The sequence below is a fragment of the Protopterus annectens genome, chromosome 2.part1, assembly GCF_019279795.1.
Source record: "Protopterus annectens isolate FY-2018-M chromosome 2.part1, PAN1.0, whole genome shotgun sequence".
Taxonomy (NCBI): domain Eukaryota; kingdom Metazoa; phylum Chordata; order Ceratodontiformes; family Protopteridae; genus Protopterus; species Protopterus annectens.
Genome location: NC_056729.1, coordinates 1,796,262,476 through 1,796,283,973, shown reverse-complemented (window position 1 = coordinate 1,796,283,973; position 21,498 = coordinate 1,796,262,476). Strand labels below are relative to the sequence as shown.

The window sequence follows — 21,498 nt, the reverse complement described above, 5'->3', positions numbered from 1 at the left end:
TATATATATATATATATATATATATATATGGGTCTACTTTAAATAACCGAACCGACACATCACCGACACACAAATCACCGACCCCAAATAACCGAAAAGACACAACACCGACAACTCACAAAACTGAACACCATTACACCGACACAAAAAACGTAAACTACACATTACACACAATTACATATCCACTAACCTTAACCCAAACCCTAACCCTAAGGTCCGACACTACTGCACACTTACCCTACCCGCACCCTAACCCTAACTCACTTAACCCACCCCTAAACCTAAAGACTGTCACTATCGTACACTTAACCTACCTGCACCCTAACCCTAACTCACTTAACCCACCCTAAAACATAAAGCCCGTCACTATCGCACACTCACCCTACCTGCACTCTAAACCTAACTCACTTAACCCGTCCCTAAACTACAGTCCGTCACTATCACACACTTACCTTACCCGAACCCTAACTCCGACACTACCGCACACTCACCTTTCCCACACCCTAACCCAAAATCCCTCAATATCGCACACTTACCTGACCGCTCCTAAATCCGTCACTATCGCACACTTACCGAGTCGCGCTCACACGTTGTCCTTGTCGGTCTTTCGGCTGTCGGCAAATCACCTTTTCGATCAACTTGCTTTTCGGTCGTTTCGTCTCGGTCTTCTGCGTGTCGGTGAAGTGGCGGTTCGGTTATTCAAGGTAGACCCATATATATATATATATATATATATATATATATATATATTTCCCTTTTACTCTCAGCGCACTCTGACTAGATCTCTGTATCTTTTAATCTTACCCTATCTGCAATGAATCTTAGCATTACGTTCTGAATTTTATTTATGTATGTATTTATTTACTTACTTACATTTGTTTACTGGGAAATTCTGACTGGACATAGATCCATTTTCAGCGGAGGCCCAGGGAGAAAAGCTCCACAGTACAAGGAGAAACAATAAGAGAAATAAGTGAAATACAGACTTACATAATAGATAAATGAAGACAATTGTTATAAATTTAAAAATAATCAGTCTTAGAGAAAGACTCTAATATCTAACTAATAGAAGAAACTAAGAATAATGTTAATATGGATATTCAGACAGTAATCAAACATAATCATAAAGATATATGTACAGACATTCCACTAGAATGGTGGAAAAAGGTGGAAGGGCTAAGAGGTATTCCAGGGGAAGCAAGGTAGACAGGAGTATGAGAAGTGACCGACTGAGTAGAAGTGCTAGTCCGAATGTAGGTAGTTGTGTGACCGCTGGAGATGTATTTAATAGTTGAGATGAAGGATAGCAGTAGAGGATGGCATAAGGGGGACAGAGAGATTGGGGCATGGGAGGGCAGGGTGATGGGGGGGACCTGCAGAGGAAATGAATGTAGTGATCCAACAGTGGGAGGCAGGGTGGCTAGGAAATAGGAGAGGAAGAAGAGATAATATGAAGGGAATTAATTATGATTGGTGCATGCACATAACCAGTGACATTTTAAGTGAGTTTTTAGTGCATCCTTGAAGTGTTTGCCTGCTGGCAAGGTGGTTATAGTGGGGGGGGGGGTTCCATAATCTGGGTATTATGCTGGAGAATAGAGCTTCCCCAGCTGACTTCTTGGCTTTGGTTACTAGAAATTGATTTTTACTGCTGGAATGAATTGGTCGAGTGGAATGAATTGGTTGAGTGGTGCAGTAGGGCTGGTGGAAATTTTGGAGGGATGGGACTTTAAGAGGATAGTTTACTAACTTATGTGCAAGTGAGAGTTGACTAAGGTGAAGAAATTGAGGGAGTTCCAGCCAGTCTATTTTCCTAAGTGAGATACAGCGGTGGCTGTGATATGATGCTCCTGTGGCAAACCTAGCAATTTTGTTGCAGCAATCCTCAAGTTTATTCAGGTTAGTTTGTCTAAGGTTGGTGAGTATGTGAGAGGCACACAGTAAAGTGGAGATTAGGTGGGAATTAGCAACAGAAGTTCTTGATGTTTTGGTAAGGAATTGTTTGTTTTTATACATTGCCACTAGTTTTTGTGAACTTTTTTATGTTAAGGGAAATGTGAATGTCAAATACTTTCAACATCAAGTGTTTTGGTGTGATCTGTAGGGGAAATGATGGTATTGTCACTGGCTAGAATATTAAAGTGGGGCATAATTAGGTTAGATTTGGTAGGTTGGAAGATAAGGAGTTTAGTCTTGTTAAGGTTGAGTATTAACTGGGCATTAGACAGCCAGGTTGTTACAGAGGAAAAAGCTTCTTGTGTGACCTTACGGAGTTTGGGTATAGTTTGGGCTGAGCAGATGAGAGTGGAGTCAAATGCATACTGGATGAGTGAGGCCTGCTTGGCAGCTGTGAATAGTTCATTGGTGAAGAGTTAGAATAGCAGAGGACCAAGGATGGAGTCTTGGGGTACACCACGTGTAACCAGAAGTCGAGGAGATAGATCATTATGCCAAACAATGGATTGTTGATGCCCAGTTAGGTTAGGCCCTGGTACTTTTTTGTAGCCAATGGGAGTACTGAGTTTTGACTCTGGCATTTCTTATAGGGGCATGTGAGTTTAGAATATTTAGGAAAGTACCATTGAAGAACCCAACAGCATCTTCTAGGTTGAGGTACTTTAGTGACGACCAATTACAGTTTTGCAGGGATGAGGTAAAAGTGAGAGGGTTAAAGTTTAGCTTGTTTCGAATTTGTCAGTAGATGATGGGTTTTGCACTATCTAAATGATATTTCAGAGGGAATGTTGGAGTGTGGTTACTGCAGCAGTCAGGCAGATAGCCAGCAAGATATGTATGAGAGGCTTTATTGACTAAGATCCAGTCAAGAGTAGAATGTTTCTTTGGGTTTTTACTTATCCTGGTAGGTGATTTGCTTACTTGGGAGAAACCATATAGATTTATGTGGTAGGTTGGGTGAATGTTGCTACAAGACTGCCAGTCAATGTTAAAATCACCTATTATTATGGTTTAGTGGGGAAGAGAATGGCTTGCCCAGCTCATGAGGTTTTCCAGAGGTGGAATGTTATTGCCAGGTGGAAAGTAGCATCCAATGATGTTGATAGTTTTTTGGGGGTTTAATTTGAAGTTGGTATATAGGACTTCTTCACTGCCAATTGGGGGAGGGGTGATTTGTTGAGGGACTGGATGTTGAGATGTTTTTTAAACATTAGAGTGACACCACCCCCTTTCTTAGATAGCCTATCCACACGAATGATGTTATAACCTGGTGGGAGTATTTCCTCACTTTTAATGTGAGATTTGAGCCAGTTTTCAGTCAGGATGATAATATCAGGAGAGTATAATGCTATGTTGGCATGGAGATCTTGGGTTTTGTTAGTTATACTTCTTAAAGTTAAACCCAGGAGGACATCAGATGACTTTCTGTTGGATGCTAGTTGCAAGATGGAACGATTATTTGGCAGGTTATTACGTGAAGAGTTGGTGATGGTTGGACCAGGGTTAGTTTTGGTTAGTTTTACTAGCTATTCATTCTGTAGACAATATTTTTGATTGGAAACACCATGATGTATTCTCTGATCTCTGAGCTTGGCTCACGGCTGAAAAGGGTCAATAGACAGTCCTCTTACCCAGTGAGCAAATAGTAAATAAATAAATAATAAATCCCAGCAATAAACCTACTACTCTGAGGTAGACACACTACACTTACTTGTACCTGCTCTGATTTTACCTTTCCATGTCACTACTCCACATTTCTTGCCTATCTCTATCTACCACCAAACTAAATCTTATTTCTTTTTTTCTTTTTTTCTGGTTCTTTCTTCCTTCCATCCTGACACAAGCACTTTACATCTTTAAACAAGACTGCTGCCTATAATCAGAATCACTGACAGAATAATGACTTATGTAACTACTATAAATATATTTTACACACTGTCTTGTTATATGATTGTAATTCTCTCTCTCTCTCTCTATATATATATATATATATATATATATATATATATAGATAATCCTGCCACTGTAGACCCTATGCCAAGTCTAAAAATGGTCCACAAGGATAAGTGCTCGACCCCAGTCAACAAATGTAAACAAAATATAAATACATAAATAAATGGAGCAAAAGAATGAGATGAGAACATTTTACTAACATGCCTACACTACTGAAAATTTTGATGATATTTTGCAAATAAAAATGTAGAATAACAAATCAAGAACCTGGACTGTGAAAAATAATATTTTAAGTAGTTCTGCAGCTTGCTGCCTCAAAGGATTTATCTGTCCCCCTCAGCATGTTACCTTTATGAAGGAGATCCATTCGTGCTGCTCTTCCAAGCCATGGTTGAGCACAGACTTGTGATCTCTTCTTGTCAGTACCTTTATTTTTTTATGTTTAATTTACTCATTTGTAATCAGGTAGATGCATTAGGTTCAAACCTCTTTTAAATGGTAACCCTGGAGCACTGCTGCCTAAGTGACCTCCTCAGTTACATAATACACAATGGAGGCAAAGGTTGTCAAACAATAGACTACAAGACAATGTTCGTTAGCAGCTCCTAACCATAATTCTTTGCATTAAACGTGTCTTTTATATTCTGTTAAAAAACACAAAAAGAAAACTCTAGCAAAGCTAGACTTTCCACTGTGTGAGTCCTTAAACCTCTTGTATTAGAGGCAACATGGGATGTATGCAAATTACCCTTTACTTTAAAGACATCTTGTCATTAAATAGACTTAAAAGAAAAAGTCATAGACAATCAGAATTGCCATGTAGCTGAAACACCTGATGTCCTTAAAGGGTAAGTTGCATATATCCCATGTTACCTCTAATACAAGAGGTTTAAGGACTCACACAGTGGAAAGTCTAGCTTTGCTGGATTTTTCTTTTTGTGTTTTTTAACCGATTGTTTTTTCTGTGTGACCGTTTTACTCGTTGTTTTTCTTGTTATATTCCGCACACTGTTGGTCCTGTAAGCTTTTGCAGGGGCTGTGTTGGAGCTTCTTTTCCCTTTATTTGGTGATTCTTTACTCCCCCAACACATTTGTCCGTTATTCCCCCTCCCATGTATGTAAATACTTTCTCTCTCTTGTTTATATCAAGTTTTTCCCTGTTCCCTTGTTTAACTCCTATACCATATAATGCCTCTTCCTTCCCAAGTTACCGTAAAAGCCCATGACATCTTCACAATCCACTGCATTTGCAGTTTCCTTTTCTTATATTCTTACAACTTACTTTTCTCATGTCTGAACCTATCTCTTTCCACTACCCTTCAAACATTTCTCTCTTTCCTCTTATGTCCAAAATGACCTGCTTTTGTCTGCTCAGAATTCTCATCCATTCATTCAACTTTCAGCTTTAAGTACTACCCTCTTACCAGATTGCCCATCTCTGTCTTTTTGCAGCACATCTACCTGATATAACAAACATCTGACTTAAGGCTACAAGCTGTTAATGAGACAATTCCTGTGGTACAACATTTAATTCCCTCGACCTTCATTTGCCTACTGTGTGACCTTGGGGAAGCCACTTTTCCAGACAATGCCATGGTACAATTGGGAATTTTGGACTAGACCTCTTAATGGACTCCTGAAGTGCATGCCTAGTAACTACTTATGAACTTCTTCCAAAACATGGAATCTAAAACACATTACAACCTGCCCAACCAAACTCTCAGCCACACTGCTAATCCATATCCCCATATTTCACACTTCCATAGGTTTTTCACTCCAGCAAGCATTTAGTTTCCTCCTACTGCTACTTAGTGCTAGAAGTCTAAACCTCAAGATGCCTAAAAATAGAGAACATTGATATCTGTGCAGTAACTGAGACCTGGTTCAAAGCTCAAGAGATCACCCCTGCAATACCAGGCTACAACGCATACCACACTTTTCGGCCATCAAACCAGGACCAAAACACTAAAGGTGGAGGAGTGTCCATATTCACCAAGGATATTCACATCTCCAGGCTGGTTGCTCAACACAATCCATCTGAAATTCTCCAGGTGCAACTAACAGTAGGTAAGGCTGCAAATCAAATTCTGGCTTGATACAGAACCCCCACCATGCCACACGATTCTCACTACACCTTTCTAAACATATTGGAAAATATTAAGATACAAACAAACATCCTAATACTAGGTGATTTCAACTACCCTGCCATTAACTGGGAAAACTACTCCTGTACCAACACCTTTGCTCAACATTTCTTGGAATTCATAAATTCCAACACCCTAGAGCAACGAATTCATAGTCCCACCAGGGGTACCAATATTCTAGACCTGGTCATTACCAACATGGGAGATTGATGTTCCACACCAGTGGTCACCCCCTTGTTGGTCAGATCACACCATAAACTAATCACCCTTAACATCCACATCCCACTCCCACCCACTTTAAGGAAACCTCCATAAAAAACTTCTCCAAACCCAACTTCATGCTTCTCAAGTCAGAAGTAACAAACTTCATGATACCCATGCAGATGGGAACTGGAAGTTCAACTGCTGAATCCTACACTAAGGTGCTGTACAAGCACATTTACTCATGCATGGACCGAGCCATCCTACATAGAACCAAGACGCTGTCCTCTAAAAAAAAGGAAGCCAATCTGGTGGTCCTCTGCCATAAATGAGCTGTACAACAGAAGGCAGAAACTGTTGCAGAAAAGAGGAAGAACCCAGGATTCAAAAAACTCCCTCACCAGCCTCAGTAGAAAGCGGAGATCTCTCATAAAATCTTCCAAAGCCAGTTACAAAAACAAAATTGCCAAAGATTCCAAAGACAACCACAAGGCATTCTATAGCTATGTCAAGAATATAAATAGCATTACTCAGATCTACTCTGAGCTACAACAGAATGGCACTAGATATACTGATCCCCAGGATATTGCCAATATCCTGGCAGATGGATTCTGTGCCAGCTTCACCCCCCCTATAGCACCCATCTCATTACCGAAAGAATGCCAAACTCCAGTACTGCTCTCTCCAAAGCCAAGAATACAGCATCCATGGGACCAGATGACATCCCGGGCTGTGTACTGCATGAACTATAAAATGAACTGGCACCTCACCTATGTGTAATGTTTAATCAAAGCCTCAGCTCAGGCTTCGTGCCCACAGAGGGGTGCACAGCTACAGTCATCCCAGTCTACAAGGGGGGATCCACTTTGGATCCCGGGAACTACTATCCCATCAGTCTGACGAGCCTGATCTGCAAGGCCATGGAATGTATAACCATGGAACTTATAAACAAAGACATTGGCAACCTTCCAACTCTGGACCCCACCCAATTTGGGTTCGTGAAGGGCCGATCTTGTCTCCTGAACCTGATCGACTTCTTTGAATCAGTCTCCAGAGCCGTGGACGAGGGTAAGGTGGTTCACATAGCCTACTTGGACCTCGCCAAGGCTTTTGACACTATCCCCCACTCCGGAATCCTAGATAAACTTACTAAGCTGGGCAGCAATCCCTATGTCACTCAATGGGTTGCAAACTGGCTTACTGACAGAACACACACTTTAAAAGCAGCCGACTCCAAATCCAGCCCCAAACAAGTGACAAGTAGTGTACCGCAGGGTTCTGTCCTGGGACCACTCTTGTTTGGCATCTACTTCTCTGAAGTACAGGCCAACACTAAGGGACTCTGGCTTACAAAGTTTGCAGATGACTGTAAGCTGGGAGTCATTACTGAATCTCTAAATGATGTGGATATACTACAAAAGAGTCTTACCGAAACAGATGCCTTGTGCCAGAGCCATGGGCTCAAGCTAAATGCCAAAAAATGCATAGTTGTCCCCTTTGGGAAAAAACATGTACCTGTGAACTACCACATAGGTGGCAGTACACTAAACACCGAAAGTGTGATAACAGACCTAGGGACACAGGTGGCCAGTGGTCTCACCTTTGATAATCACACAGCCACAACAGTTAGAAAATCCTTCTATGTGGCACACCTCATCACTAAGGGCTTTTCATCCAGAAAAAAGGTCATTGTCCTTCTGTACTCATCCCTCATTAAACCCATTATAGAATACAATGCCCCATTTGGTATGTACCTCACAAGACATCTGCAACAACTAGAAAGGCTGCAAAAATACCTCACAAAAAGAATCACAGGCCTAAAGCAGATGCCTTATGCTGACCATCTAAAGAAACTCTAGCTATACTCTGTCACATATCACCTACTCAGAGGCGATCTCTGCCTAACAAACAAGGCCATGTCAAACCCAGAGTTGTTGGACATGCTACACTTAAAGAAATCCCAATCCCTCAGAGCCACACGCTCCAGGGATCTTAACCTTGTCATCACGATGAATAGAACATGCTGGAGGGATAGGTTCCTGACCCAGAGACTCCCCATACTCTGAAATAGGCTGCCCATACATGTCAGGCAGAGCGCCTCAATGGCTCTCTTCAAGAGGAACCTTGACGATTGGATGGGAGATAGGAAATTCACCCCGGGATTACATCAGTAACCCTGCTAGACAGGGGTCCAGGAAAGTAAATATTTGTGGGAAGCAACAACCAGGGAATCATTATGGCTAGGCTTGTATAGACCCTAGGCTGATAGCCTAGTACCTATGAACCTATGAGCCTATACATTTTTAACTTTGAACTACTTAAAGATGGCAGCATGCATTTGTTACCTTAGACTCTCCAAAGCAAGTTGGAAAATCCATAATGCAGCAGCTACCAAATAATTATTCATTTCACTTCCCACAACTTCAAATGTAAAAGCACTCAAGATATGTTACTATTTCTAACTGCTATTTTTTATCTACAGGAAGGTACTTGGATAAATTTCTGGGGAGATCTGATTTCACACAACAAAGTTAGTTACTTCACTTCACAACTTAGATATAGTTTTTCTGCTTATACTTCATTATGTACTATATAATGTCCTCCTATATCACTGTTGCAGTATTCCTAAATATAAGGAATGCCTTGTTCTGGGCAGCCCGACACTTGGCCAGTGATATTCGATTAAAAGATCTTGTTTGCGCTGCACGTCACATTTATGTTCCCTGCACAGAACACAGGGCATAAAAGGGATGTACGGATGCAACTACCGAGAACTTCTTTTGCCGTCAGTTTGAACGTCATTGTTGCTATAAGTCTGGAGTTTTTGTTGCTGTACTGTATTTTGCAACATCAGATAAGTGCCCTGTTAGGGTTACTTATTTATTGATTTATCTAACTTTCTTGATCTTTTACTTTATTACTACCTAGCAGTTCATGTCATCCAAGAGTGGAAAATGACAGTGTGGGAGGCAGCTTGCCCCTAAGGATTGTCACTAACAGTGTCTTTTTTCTCTGGGCTCTTCCCATGACCACACCTCTTCTAGTATCTATAAGGCATTTGTGCCTAAGACATTCAGAAGTCTTTTGTCTTCTCTGTCCATTTACCTGGAAAACCAAAGGCTTAGACAGTTGGCCCAGGGTACAATGGAAGAATCCTTTAACCCTAAAATACTCCCGCTAGGTAAGAAGAAGGCCAAGAAGTCTTAGCTGGATTCTTTAGCTGTCCAGCCTCCATCAGATGTCCCTCTAGAAGCAGGTGATAGCACTGTAGGCTTGGTGTTTACATCAGATTTGTCTGCTGCGACCCCACCTGAGGCTGGACTGGAACCATGTTTTCGCACATCCTCTGAGGCTTTGCAGGTGTCTGCTCCTGACATTAGGGGGGAAACGGAGGTTGATTACCTTGGAAGGTCCTAGAGTGATTCCCCAGATATTGGTCAGGAAGGATGCCCCGGGTTCCTTTCTTGAATCTTGCCATAGGTTAGAGCTGTTGTCCCCTCTAAGAAAAGACAAAAGCTGAAGCATGTTTCTGTTCATCCTATAAACCCCCACATGGAATGGCAGGAGTTTACTTAATAAACCCCCACATGGAATGGCAGGAGTTTACTTACAGCTTGTTTTCTGCCTTATTGGCCCTGAAGCCTCCTCAAAGGGTTACAGGCCGTGCATCTCCCTGGACCTCAACCCCTTTTAAAAGGTTTAGGGAACCAGATTCTTTGGATGAGACTTCTCTGTCTGGTGAGGGGTCTTTGTCCTATTCTTCTCAGATGCCTTCATCTTTGGCTTACATTTCTGATGACAAGGAGTTTGTTAACCCTGAGTCTTCTTTCGAGAAATTGTCCTTTGGGGGCAGAATTCCTAGGGTGATGGAATTCTTTAAGTGGTATTCTTGTCAAATGTCAGATATGCAGAGGAGATATGAGTTGCTTCAGGTGGATACTCCTAACCTTCAGCAGTTTGTCCTGTGTTGGCTGTCTTGTTAGATACTTTCTTTTCTGCTTCCCAGTCTCCTGATTCTCAACCTCCTGCTCATAAGAAATCTGACAGGTTCTACAAAGTTCCTGAGAATCATCTATTTTTATTTGAATGTCCTTCTGCTGATCCTGCTGTGGTGTCAGTCTTTTCTGACAAGCCTTCTAAACCTTTGACCTCTTCTAAACTTTTGCATTTGGATAAGGATAGTAAGGCAATGGAGAGGATTGGCAAGGTTTACACTACTTCTACTTTGGCTTTTAGGGCTTTTAATTATTAGACCCACATAACCAGGTATACACTAGCCTTTTGGGTCTGCTGCTGCTGACTTGTTTAAGTCTCTTCAAAAGAAAGGCAAAATCTTGCAAGACCTTAAACATATTTTTGTGTCTCCTAGTCTTAAGTTCCAGAGGAATTATCCTTCTAGGACTGCTTTTGTTCTTAGACAACCCAGCCAGGCCTCTAACGGCCTGAAGGGTGGGAGGCACCCCCCCCATTAAAGTTTATCTAATTTATGTGGCCTTTAAGCCTTCTTTATCTGATAAGCCTGTTTTTCTTTAACAATTTGCCCCTTCTCCCACCTTTAGCACAGGACAGGCTACTTTGTCTCTTCAGCTTTCTCTTTGCCTTCCACATTGGTGTCTCATCACTTCAGACTCTTGGGTTCTTTCTATTGTCCATCAGGGTTACCTCCATGGTCTGGAAGTCTCTCCCTCCATCTTCAGGGATTCCTTAACCTCCTCTAGAGACACTTTCTCATTTTTCAGAGGTCCTAGGGCTTCTGTTGAACCAAGGGACCATTCAACCTGTCTCCCCTTTCCAAGTGGGACGGGGTTTTTATTCCAGGATGTTCCTGGCTTCTCAAAAGGAAGGCACTTGGAGACCTATTTTGGATCTTTCCCAGATGAGCATCTTTCTCAAGATACTTTCTTTTCAAATGCTTACTCTTCAAACCCCGTTCCATCTTTTATTACTGCAGGCTTTCCTTGTGTCCCTGGAAATGAAAGATGCTTACCTTCATACTCTCATTCACCCTCTTTTCAGGAAGTTTTTACATTTCTCTGTATCTTCCTCTCATTTTCAATTCTCTGCTTTGCTGTTTGGCCTCTCTATTTTCCCAAGGGTATTCACAACATGCCTAGCTCCTATGATTGCCTTCTGCAGGCTCCAAGGCATTCAGATTGTTCCTTATCTAGACAACCTGTTGTTTCTGGCACCTTCTCCCATTCGGTTGTTGCAGGATCTGCAGTTCAGCATCTAGCCTGGGGTTTACTATCAACTTCCAAAAGTCAGTCCTGACTCCCTCTCAAGATCATGTACATTTGGGCTGCAGGATTCAGATGGTGCCTATGCTGGCCTCTCTTCCACCTCTAAAGGTTTTGTCATTGACAGCCTTCTTTCAGTCTCTTTTTCCCCTGCCAGCCAGGGAATTTCTTTTGGACCTGGGATTCATGGCCTCTTCTATTCCAATGCTTCCTCTTGCCAGACTACACATGCGGAAACTTCAATGGTACCTCAAGTCAGTTTGGCTTCAGCATTGTCAACCTCTGACTTTCAGGATATCTCTCTTCCCTATCTCAGGAAGGAATTCAAGAGGTAGATTCAACAGTTAGCTCTCAACCCAGGCTGGCCCTTTCAGCCTCCTGTCCCTTCTCAAGAGCTGTTCACAGATCCGTTGGAAATGGGGTGAAAGGCATCTCTCGGTCACCTGAAAGTTCAGGGTCTTTTGCCTCCCCTTATCAACATCAAAGAGATGAGGGCTCTGATTCTGGCCCTTCAGGCTTTTTACCCCATGTTCTCTCTGGGACCCTTAAAGGTGTACACAGACAACACTACTGTGATGCGGTATATCAACAAGCAAGGGGGCACAAAATCTTACCTCCTCTGCAGGATGGCACTTCAGGCATGGAAAGCAGTTGTCAGTTATCAGTTAACGCTTCAGGCTGTGTACATTCCTTCAGAGTACAATCTTGTGACAGATGCTCTGAGCAGGTCCAAAACATGGGCTCATGAATGGATGCTTCACACAGACATGTTTCTGGACATTGGCCATTAATGGGGTATTCCTCAAGTAGATCTTTGTGCCTTTCCTCTGAACAGACTGCCTCCTCTCTTCTGTTGCAGAGTGCCATGCCATCTGGCATGGAAGATGGAAGCAGAAACACCAAAAACCATCACATGGAAGATGGAAGCCCTATCATTTCCATGAAAGGGACATTTCTTTATGCTTTCCCTTCTCTTCCTCTACTTCCATGAGGCCTACAAAAGATTCAGCTGGACTCCCCAAAAACTTGCTAGTAACTCCCTTCTGGCCGTGACAGCACTGGTTCCCCCTCTTAATGCATCTGGCCAGGAGAAGTCATTACACATTACCTCACAGGATGGATCTCTTCACACAGGACAAGGGATCTCTCATCCATCCCCACTTGTTCACTTTGTAACTGACATTGTGGGTGATAGGACTTTGATCCCTTTCCAGCACACCTTTTCTGAGGATGTGCTCTGGGCTATGCAGAAGGCAAGGAAACCCTCAACCAGAAAATCTTATATATCCAGATGGAAGAGATTTTTGGTCTAGTGTCATGCTCATAACTAGGACCCTTTTCAGAGGGAGTCCCTTTGGTCCTCTCTTATTTGTTTAAGTTGCTCCAATCTGGTTTGGCCTATTCTTCTGTGAAGGCCCATTTGTCAGACATTTCTGCTTGTCTGCCCTTAACATGTCCTTTGAATTCTTGTTTTGAGGTCAAACAATTTCTTAAAGTCATCCTGCATATTTTTGTCCTCCAAGAAAGTCTATTCCTCCTCCATGCGACTTTTAATTTTGTTTTGGTGAAATTGACAAAGACTTCCTTTGAGCCTGTAGACTCTGCCTCTTTGCGACATTGTACCTGGAAGACTGTTTTGTTGCTGGCTCTTACTCCTGCTCAGAGGGTTTCTGAGCTTCAGGCCCTTATGGCCATTCCTTCTTTTTTTGTTTTTTCACAGGGACAGGGTGACCCTTTGTACTAATCCTTCTTTTATGCCCAAGGTGGTAAATGAGTTGTCCTTAAATCAGTCAGTACAACTCCCTTCCTTTTCCCCTTCTCCTCAGTCTGCTACTGAGAGGGCCCTGCATACCTTGGATTTGCACAGACCGCTCAGGTACTATTTGGAAAAAAAAATAGGATTATTTGCAAGTCTGATCAGCTTTGTTTTCCCTTTCATCCCAGATCTTTGGATATGGCTGCTACTAAACAAACCATCTCCTCCTGGATTGCTAAGGCCATTTCTTTTTGTTATTCGTTTCATGGCAAGTCTCTGTCTGCTTCTGTTGGAGCTCATTCTACTCGGGCTGTTTCATCTTCTGGTACCTTCTTCAAGGGATTGGACACCACTTCCTTCATTGAGGCTGCTACTTGGTCTGCAGTGCATACCTTTACTAGGCATTATACGTTGGATTTGTTTTTTAGGCCAGAGCAGGTTTTGCTGAAACCATTTTATGTGGTTTTGTTGAGGGATGATCTCAGCCTTCCAACTCCCATTCTGTTTCTTGAGCTTTTTTCCACTCCCTTATATTTAGAAATATTGCAACAGTGATATAGAAGGACACAGTACAGTTGTGTAAAATCTTACCATAACAGTAGATGCTCTTCTCTTTACTTTTGCAGTATTCACTCCCTCCCTTCCACCAACTCCCTCTCGTTTCTTCTGTATTTTTTCCTTCTGGTTGTACATGGACTCCTTTGTCCTATGATGCTTGTTCTCTACTGGAGCAAGTCAGTTCTGGGTATTTGAGTCTGCATGTCCCTTTTACACCCTACATTCTATACAGGGGCAATAAATGTGACGTACTTCGCAAACAAGATATTTTAATCTAACGTACACTGGCCTATCATCGGGCTGCCTGGGAAGAGACATCCCTTATATTTACGAATACTGTAACAGAGATATAGAAGGACGTCTACTGTTATGGTAAGATTTTACACAGCTGTACTTTTCTCTTAGTTTATGATGTTACATGAATAAGCAGCAGAAATCCTGTTTCCTTTTCAAGGTCCTACACCCCTGCTGCAGTATAACATCAGTACATGTCAAATTCTGTATTGACAAATGCCTCTTATAGCCTGCCATTCACGATGAATATAAAACACAGCATATTGGGAATTACTTCTACTACTGTTTTATTATTCAGTGGTATCACCTTTAGGAAGTTACCAAAAATAGTAGTAAACTCAAGTCACATGTTAAAACCACTTCTTGTCGGGAACATATATTCCTAATCTGACAATTTAAATAAGTTCACTCACGACCACCGCTTTCACACTTCCCACCAGGCTGCAATGGATTTCCAACATATCCTGTAAGACATCTGTAAAAAAAAAATAATTTCAGTGAAACAAGTTGTTTAAAATTAAACAAAATGTTATTTTATAAATATGTGACATTTAACAATCAAGACAAAGACAAAAATGAGAATAACATTTTAAGCATTATCCAATGTGTAACATAACAGCTATAACACACAAGCAAGTACAATAAATAATACTTCAATTGATGTTCAATTCTGATGTTGTCAGTTAGTGGCTGATTAGCTGGTATATGTTCTAGGCACAAACAGGTCAAAAACTCAAATCAGCCTGGTGGCCATCACACTAAATCTATTTTTATTTCTGCTTCTCCTGTGATCCCCCCTCAAATTTCATATGTACCATGACATAGCTATGTATTATGTTTTAAAATCAATCAAGTAGTCATTTAAATAAAGTAAATGGCATCCTTATAGGTTCATAGGTATTTATTAGGCTAACTACCACAGGGTCCTTTTTACGCCTAGCCATGTATCCCAAATCTTTGACAAGTTCTGATACCCTTGCTAAGTGTAAGCAGGGGCTTGGGATATTAAACACTTACAAGCAGGGGCCTGGGAGATGAGACATTTACTGTCTGTGTCCATTAGAGGCATAGGTGCCAAACCAGGGATACATTTACTGTTCCCCACCCAATTCTCCAGGTTACACTTGAATTGGGTTAGGGAGGAACTCTGCTTTACATAGATGGGGAGCCTGTTCCAGAGACAGGGTAGCCTCTGGGATATATATACCTATCTCTATAGCAGGTCCTATTTATATCACAGGCAAGGTTTAAGTCTTTAGAAAGGGTAATTCTAGTACTGTTTATTTTGTGGCTATGTAGGAGGTCAATTAGGGTGGGGTCTGACAACGCCTTGTATGCCAGGCATACAGTAGATCTCTCCTCAACAGCCTGTAGGAGACAGAATACAGGGATAGGGCCTTGAGGTGGTCCATACAGGACATGTTACTTACGCCTTGCATTCTTTTGTGAGGAACCTCTGTGAATGTTCCAATTATTGGAATGCCCTGGTTAGGTACATAGCAAAGGGAGCATTGTATTCAGTGATGGGTATCATGAATGTTGAATAAAGTGAAACAATGCCTTCCTTGGACCTAGGTACCACACCTTTGCTTATACGTGGCACGCATACACTGAATTCCTCACTACGGCAGACACATGTTGGTCAAAGAATAGATTACTGCCTATGTGTGTCCCCATTTTCCTGACTACTGGGTCAAGTCTTAGAGGTGTATTGTCAATACTATAGTTACCAGGGGTGGATGACTTCCTGAAGGACACTATTATGTATTTCTTGGCATTTAGTTTTTGTCCATGGCTCTGACACCAGTTATTTGTCTGTGTCAACCCTTCCTGGAAAACCTTTCTGTTGGTGGGGGAGTCTATGACTGCTGCTAATTTGCAATCATCTGCAAGTTTAGTCAGCCAGAGGCCACTGAGATTGGCCTTGACTTCAGAAAAGTAAATGCCAAAAAGCAGCAGTCCAAGGACTGATCCCTGAGGGACTCCAGTTATGACTGGCCTCTTTGTAGAGGTGGATTTTCAAATTCTAACTTCCTGGGTCCTATCTGTGAGCCAGCTGGCTATCCACCAGCTGACATAAGGGTTTATACCTAACCTCTTCAGTTTGTCAACAATGCCCAAGTTCGGTATTGTGTCAAATGCCTTGGCCATGTCAAGGTAGGTAGTGTGAAGCATTTTACCCTCATCCATTGCTTTGGTCACCTTCTCAAAGAAGTCCATCAGGTTGGGAAGGCATGCCCTGCCCCTGAAGAAACTAAAATGGGTTGGTTCCAGTGTCTGGAGGTTTCCTATGTCATTACTAATCATTCCCATGATAATTCTTTCCATGGCTTTCTGCATGAGACTAGTGAGACTTATGCATCTGTACTTTCCAGGGTCTGTAGATTACCCACCTTTGTGCATAGAGATGACTGTTACTGCTTTCCATTTGTGAGGCATGACTGCTTGGATTTCTTTTCATTGATTGTGTACACTAGGGAGGTTAGTAGGGTATTTACAAAGGCCAGGTGCTTGAGCAGCTTTTCCTGGATGTCTGCCTGAATAAGGTAGTCGTCTAAGTATGGGTAAATTTGAATATTTCTTTGTATGCAAAAGGCAATGGCTGCAGCCAGACATTTTGTGAAAATGCTGGGAGCAGTAAATAAGCCAAAGGGCAGCTCAGAGAACTGAAAGTGTTGAGATCCTGCCCTGAAGCGAAAATATTTCCTGCACGATTCCCTGATAGGAATGTGGAGGTAGGCCTCTTTTAGATCTAGGATGGTTAGTCAAGCATTCTTGGAAAGCATGGGTAGCAGTTGCTGGAGGGTGAGCATTTTGAATTTTGGGATCATCAGGAAAGTGTTTAGAATGGATAGATTGAGGATGGGGTGCCAGGTGCCCTCTTTTCTGGGGACCAGAAAAGGTCTTGAGTAGAAGCCTTGGCCTATCTGTACTGCAGGAACGTGTTCTACTGCCCTCATAGAGAGCAGGGAATGTATTTGCTTTTGAGACTCTGCCCACTGATTTGGTGGTAGACCTGGAAACCCTTTTGGGGTTGGAGGGGTGTGGAAGGAGAATTTGTAACCCTGAGACACAATGTTCAGAACCCATTGGTCCTTGGTAATGGTGACCCAGGTGCTTGAGTGAAAGGAGAGTTTTCCTCCTAGGGGTAAGTGAAAGTGGGCAGAGGGGAGGTCGGGAGGAGGTGAGTCACTGTGAGTTCTTATCATAAGGGGGTGGCTTAGAACTCCCTGGTTTTGAAGTGGAGGTAGTCCACTGCTTAGATCTCTGCATTCCCTGGGGCTGCTATCTGGGGGGGGGGGTCTGCTTCCAAGGGGCCTAGGCTGGGCCTGTTTACTCAGAGCAGGAAAGGACCAGTGCTTGGAGGGGCAATGCCTGCTGAATCTAGGGGGCTGGACCTGTAAGAAATCTTTAACTGTTTGCATAGATTTTGCTTTTTCTTCCATCTTTTTTAAGACCCAAATGTGATGACTGCAACAGTGAAACACGAAGAACATCTGTGTATTGAGTCTGAGGTTGTGGACATAGCTAATGAATGCCTTGTGGTTGTCCTTGGCCTGGAAGTCCAACTTTACCTCATATTTGGCTTTGGTAGACTTTATTTGTCCTTTGAGATTGTTTGTTTAGTTTGGTGAGAGTGGTTTTATACTGCTGGGTGCTGCACCTCCTAATTTTTGCCATGATTTTTCTTCCTTCTGTTATACAGCCCATTGATTTTGTGATTTCACCAAAGTGGCTTGTTTTTTGAGTTAGTTCTGTACTCCTTCCTGGTAATGGCTCTCTAGTCGTCGCTTGATACTTAATCCTAAAAAAACAAAAATGTTGTTGTTTCCACCGACTAAAAGGTCTAGCTCCATCAACTTTACGATCCAAGCTAAGGATGGGACCATAATTTCTCCGGACCTTTCGACAAAATTATTAGGGGTAACCATAGACAACAATCTAAAATTTGATATACATGTAAACCAAATGATTAAAACCATTAATAAGAAGCTAGGCTCGTTATACAGAATAAATAGCTTCTTGACCCCCCAAGCCAAAATTGCCATTGCCCAAACTCACCTTCTCTCCACACTCTTGTACTCGTCCCCCTTACTTCACAACATAAGTAAAACTGTCATGAACAAGCTCTCCAATTGCTACAATCATATCACTAGGTTTGTCACTGGGTCACCATATAGGACCCATCATTGTACCAATTTAGCCAAGCTCAATTGGACTGAGCTACCGAACCTAATTTCTTACAACCTACTAGTCCTTACCCACAAAATTATATACAACCCGACTATACTCCTTCACTCAAAAAGCTGGTTGCCCTTTGTAATAACCCACGACCTTTAAGGTCATCCAACCGTCTCCTCATCCAGACATGCAAATCTAACAACTCAGCTGGTGACTCCCTTCTCAACAACTCTGCAGGGAAAACATGGAACAAACTTCCCCCTGATATCACCTCTCTCTCCACTTTAAGTCAATTCAAAACTAAACTAAAAACACACCTGGGTTCAATACGTACTTGCCATTGTCTAAACCCGGGCTAGTTAACTCTCTGTTTGACATAGTTCCCAAGCACCTGGCTAATATCCTACAAATTCCTTATTATGCTAATCTTTCTTACATCTGGTACAAATCTGATGGAATAACTTATTTTGTTCTAGTTTAATTTGTATTTTTACTCTGTGCTTTTAAAGTTTTTGTCATGTTGGAGCTTTTCTCCCCGGGCCTCCGCTGAAAATGGGCATGTACCCAGTCGGATCTTCCCAGTTAACAAATGTAAAATAAAATAAAATAAATAAATTACAGATGCCTCTATGCATCTATTAACATGCTTGTATAGGGTTTCTCTGAACAATTCTGCATAGTCAGTAGTGTTCTCAGGGTTTATGGGGGCTTGAAATTTTGCCAGGTTAACATTTAATAGTAGGAAGTTCACCTTGGAGTAGTTCCTGAATATTCCAGGGTTAGCTGAGGTTCCAGGTTTTACTTTTTTACTTCAAAGGAGACCATTTATTGGTCTGAACATACCAGAGAATACATTACACTAGAGGGTGTGCAGCACCCTCTCATATTAGTCAGGACCAGAACCAGTATGTTTGCACCCATAGTTGGTATACTGATGGGAGTATGTGTTTACAAAAATCCAGGAATATCTGTGCATGTACATTTGGTGTCATATATGATTCCCAGTTAACAGTGGGGTAATTAAAGTCGCCCATGAATGTGGCTTTGGATTGGATGGTGAGTGTTTCCTATAAGTTTAAATACATTGTATGAGTTTCCTGGTTCACAGAAGGGGACCTATAGCGTGCAGGGAAGTGTTACTGAATTTTGCCTGTAGTGATTTGAATGTAGAGAAGCTCAAGTACATTGTACTGTTTGACCAGCCTTGAGGTATATTTATTTCTGATGCAAATCAAAACACCTTCAACTTTAGTCCCTGTCTGTGTAGCAGATGGTCTGAATGTGTAGAAAGGAATTATAACCTTGCATTGTTGGTGTCCTCTCTGCGGCTTTAAATCATGTCTCAGTAACTACACAGATGTCAGCATTATCTAGGGTGAAGAGATCTTCTAAGTAGAGGTTTTTCTTTAGACTCCTAGCACTGGGCAATAACACTTTTAGATTTTCTTGGTTTTGATTTATGTCGAAAGTACTTACAGTTTGGCATTGCCTAAAAATGCCACTGGGGGGGGGGGGCAATTACCTATTTATTTATTTATTGACATTTGTTGACCTGGAAAATTCCACTGGGCCCAACAACCCATTTTAAGTGGAGGCCCAGGGAGAAAAGCTCCATACAATCACAAAAAGTTTTACATAACATTAGCTTTGAAAGTCAAGAAAGTTTTTACATAATACAAATTGACGTAGGTATACAAGACAAATACATATTATAGAGGTATACAATACAAGAAAATAAACCCATGTGTTAAATTTTTAGTAATTTTGTTTGTATATTCTCATAAGTAAGAATACTGTTTAATCAATTCTGTTTACTCAACCAGAGACAGTGGCGGATCCAGGAATTTGCAGAAGGGGGGGGCGCAGTCTGGATAGTTGACTACCGGGGTGGAAGCAAGAAAGTGGGACACTTGGTTTGGTAGTTGTGACACTCGGGACTGCACTATTTCGAAGAAGCACCCAAACAATCTACCAATGAAAATGCGTGTCTAAGCGTTGCTAACACTGCAAACCCGACCCAGTGCTGGTGTTTGGGTTAGGGATTTCATTACAATCCCCTGCCCATTTAAATAGGAGGAATGGGCCTGGCCACACATGCTTGGTAGTCATGACGCGCCTGCGAATGTACTGTGCTGTATTCTAATACTGTGCGTTATTTCTGAGGTCGTTCATCATGCAGTTTTCGATTGGTAAATATTAACACAGTTAATATAATGGCATTTACCAATCGAAAACTGTGTCCTTAAGTTAACTGTTAAGCATACATGTTTACACATAGATACAAAAGGTTAAAACAAAACAGTGACATTTGCATTTCCAGTTTTAGTGCTTTAAAGCAAAGACAGCTGATGTAAAGAAACTGGAGGTAAGTATCTGCGGGCTGCATGGAGCTTGGATTATGCAGCAGTTTTTGGAAAGGCTGGACGGAGAAGTTCAATTTACCAGAGGAAAGATTTTTGAATGACAGCTATTACGAGCCGCAGCTTGGATGGGAGCAGGTGTTTATTACGGCAAATTTATAATGACCCAAGTCTGTTATACTCACAAATAGTTGCAGACAGTAGGTCTTTAGTTTAGGGGTTTAAAAATAAAACCATCGCTCTTTCGGTTCCCCAGAGTGAGATGACCGTCTGACATCCTTTGGTGAGAGATCATTTGCCATCTTCATGTTTTATACCTGACAAGGGTGGTTGTTCATTGAGAAGTAGCTGATACCTTATCTGCTTGCGTTGGAAAATAATCCGAAATATGCATATTATATACACACACTATTTATATGCTTCCCTTTGTAATGTCGGCTTAGTCAGTATAAAACTTAGTTTTATTGGATTTGTCATCATTTTTGTTACAGTAAGATAATTGTTCTTTGCATGCGATGATGTTTACTAGAAATAGAGTGCACTGTGGTTTATTGTTTGTTTATGTATACTTAGATAACTGGACTTACTTGAAGGGGGGCTATGCTGTAACGTGCTCTATGAAAATCTGCTCTTGTGGCAATATTCCAACTTATTCCTGGGGCTAAATTCAGACCCTCCTGCTGACCCCTGGATGAGGACTGAGAACATCTTAATGTCTGCCATTATTTTTATCTGGAAAGTAAGATAAAATATTTTCACAGTGTCTTCTATGGGTTGTAGGACTGAAATGGTGACACTTGTGGGAGTTATTAATATTTTGCTCCTTCCTGAGACAGTAAAGGTAATGTTAGTGTATA

The 21,498-nt window shown here is 41.7% G+C and overlaps 1 protein-coding gene across 11 annotated transcripts in view; it reads right to left on the bottom strand.

Moving 5' to 3' along the window:
* The window catches only part of HSPG2 (heparan sulfate proteoglycan 2), a 2,126,006-nt gene that overhangs the window by 1,258,233 nt on the left and 846,275 nt on the right, over positions 1 to 21,498 (bottom strand). For all 11 annotated transcript variants that reach the window (XM_044063227.1, XM_044063230.1, XM_044063231.1 and 8 more), the window contains one exon: positions 14,513 to 14,574. In XM_044063227.1, coding sequence (XP_043919162.1) covers positions 14,513 to 14,574 — 62 coding nt within the window. The remainder of the gene's footprint in view (positions 1 to 14,512; positions 14,575 to 21,498) is intronic.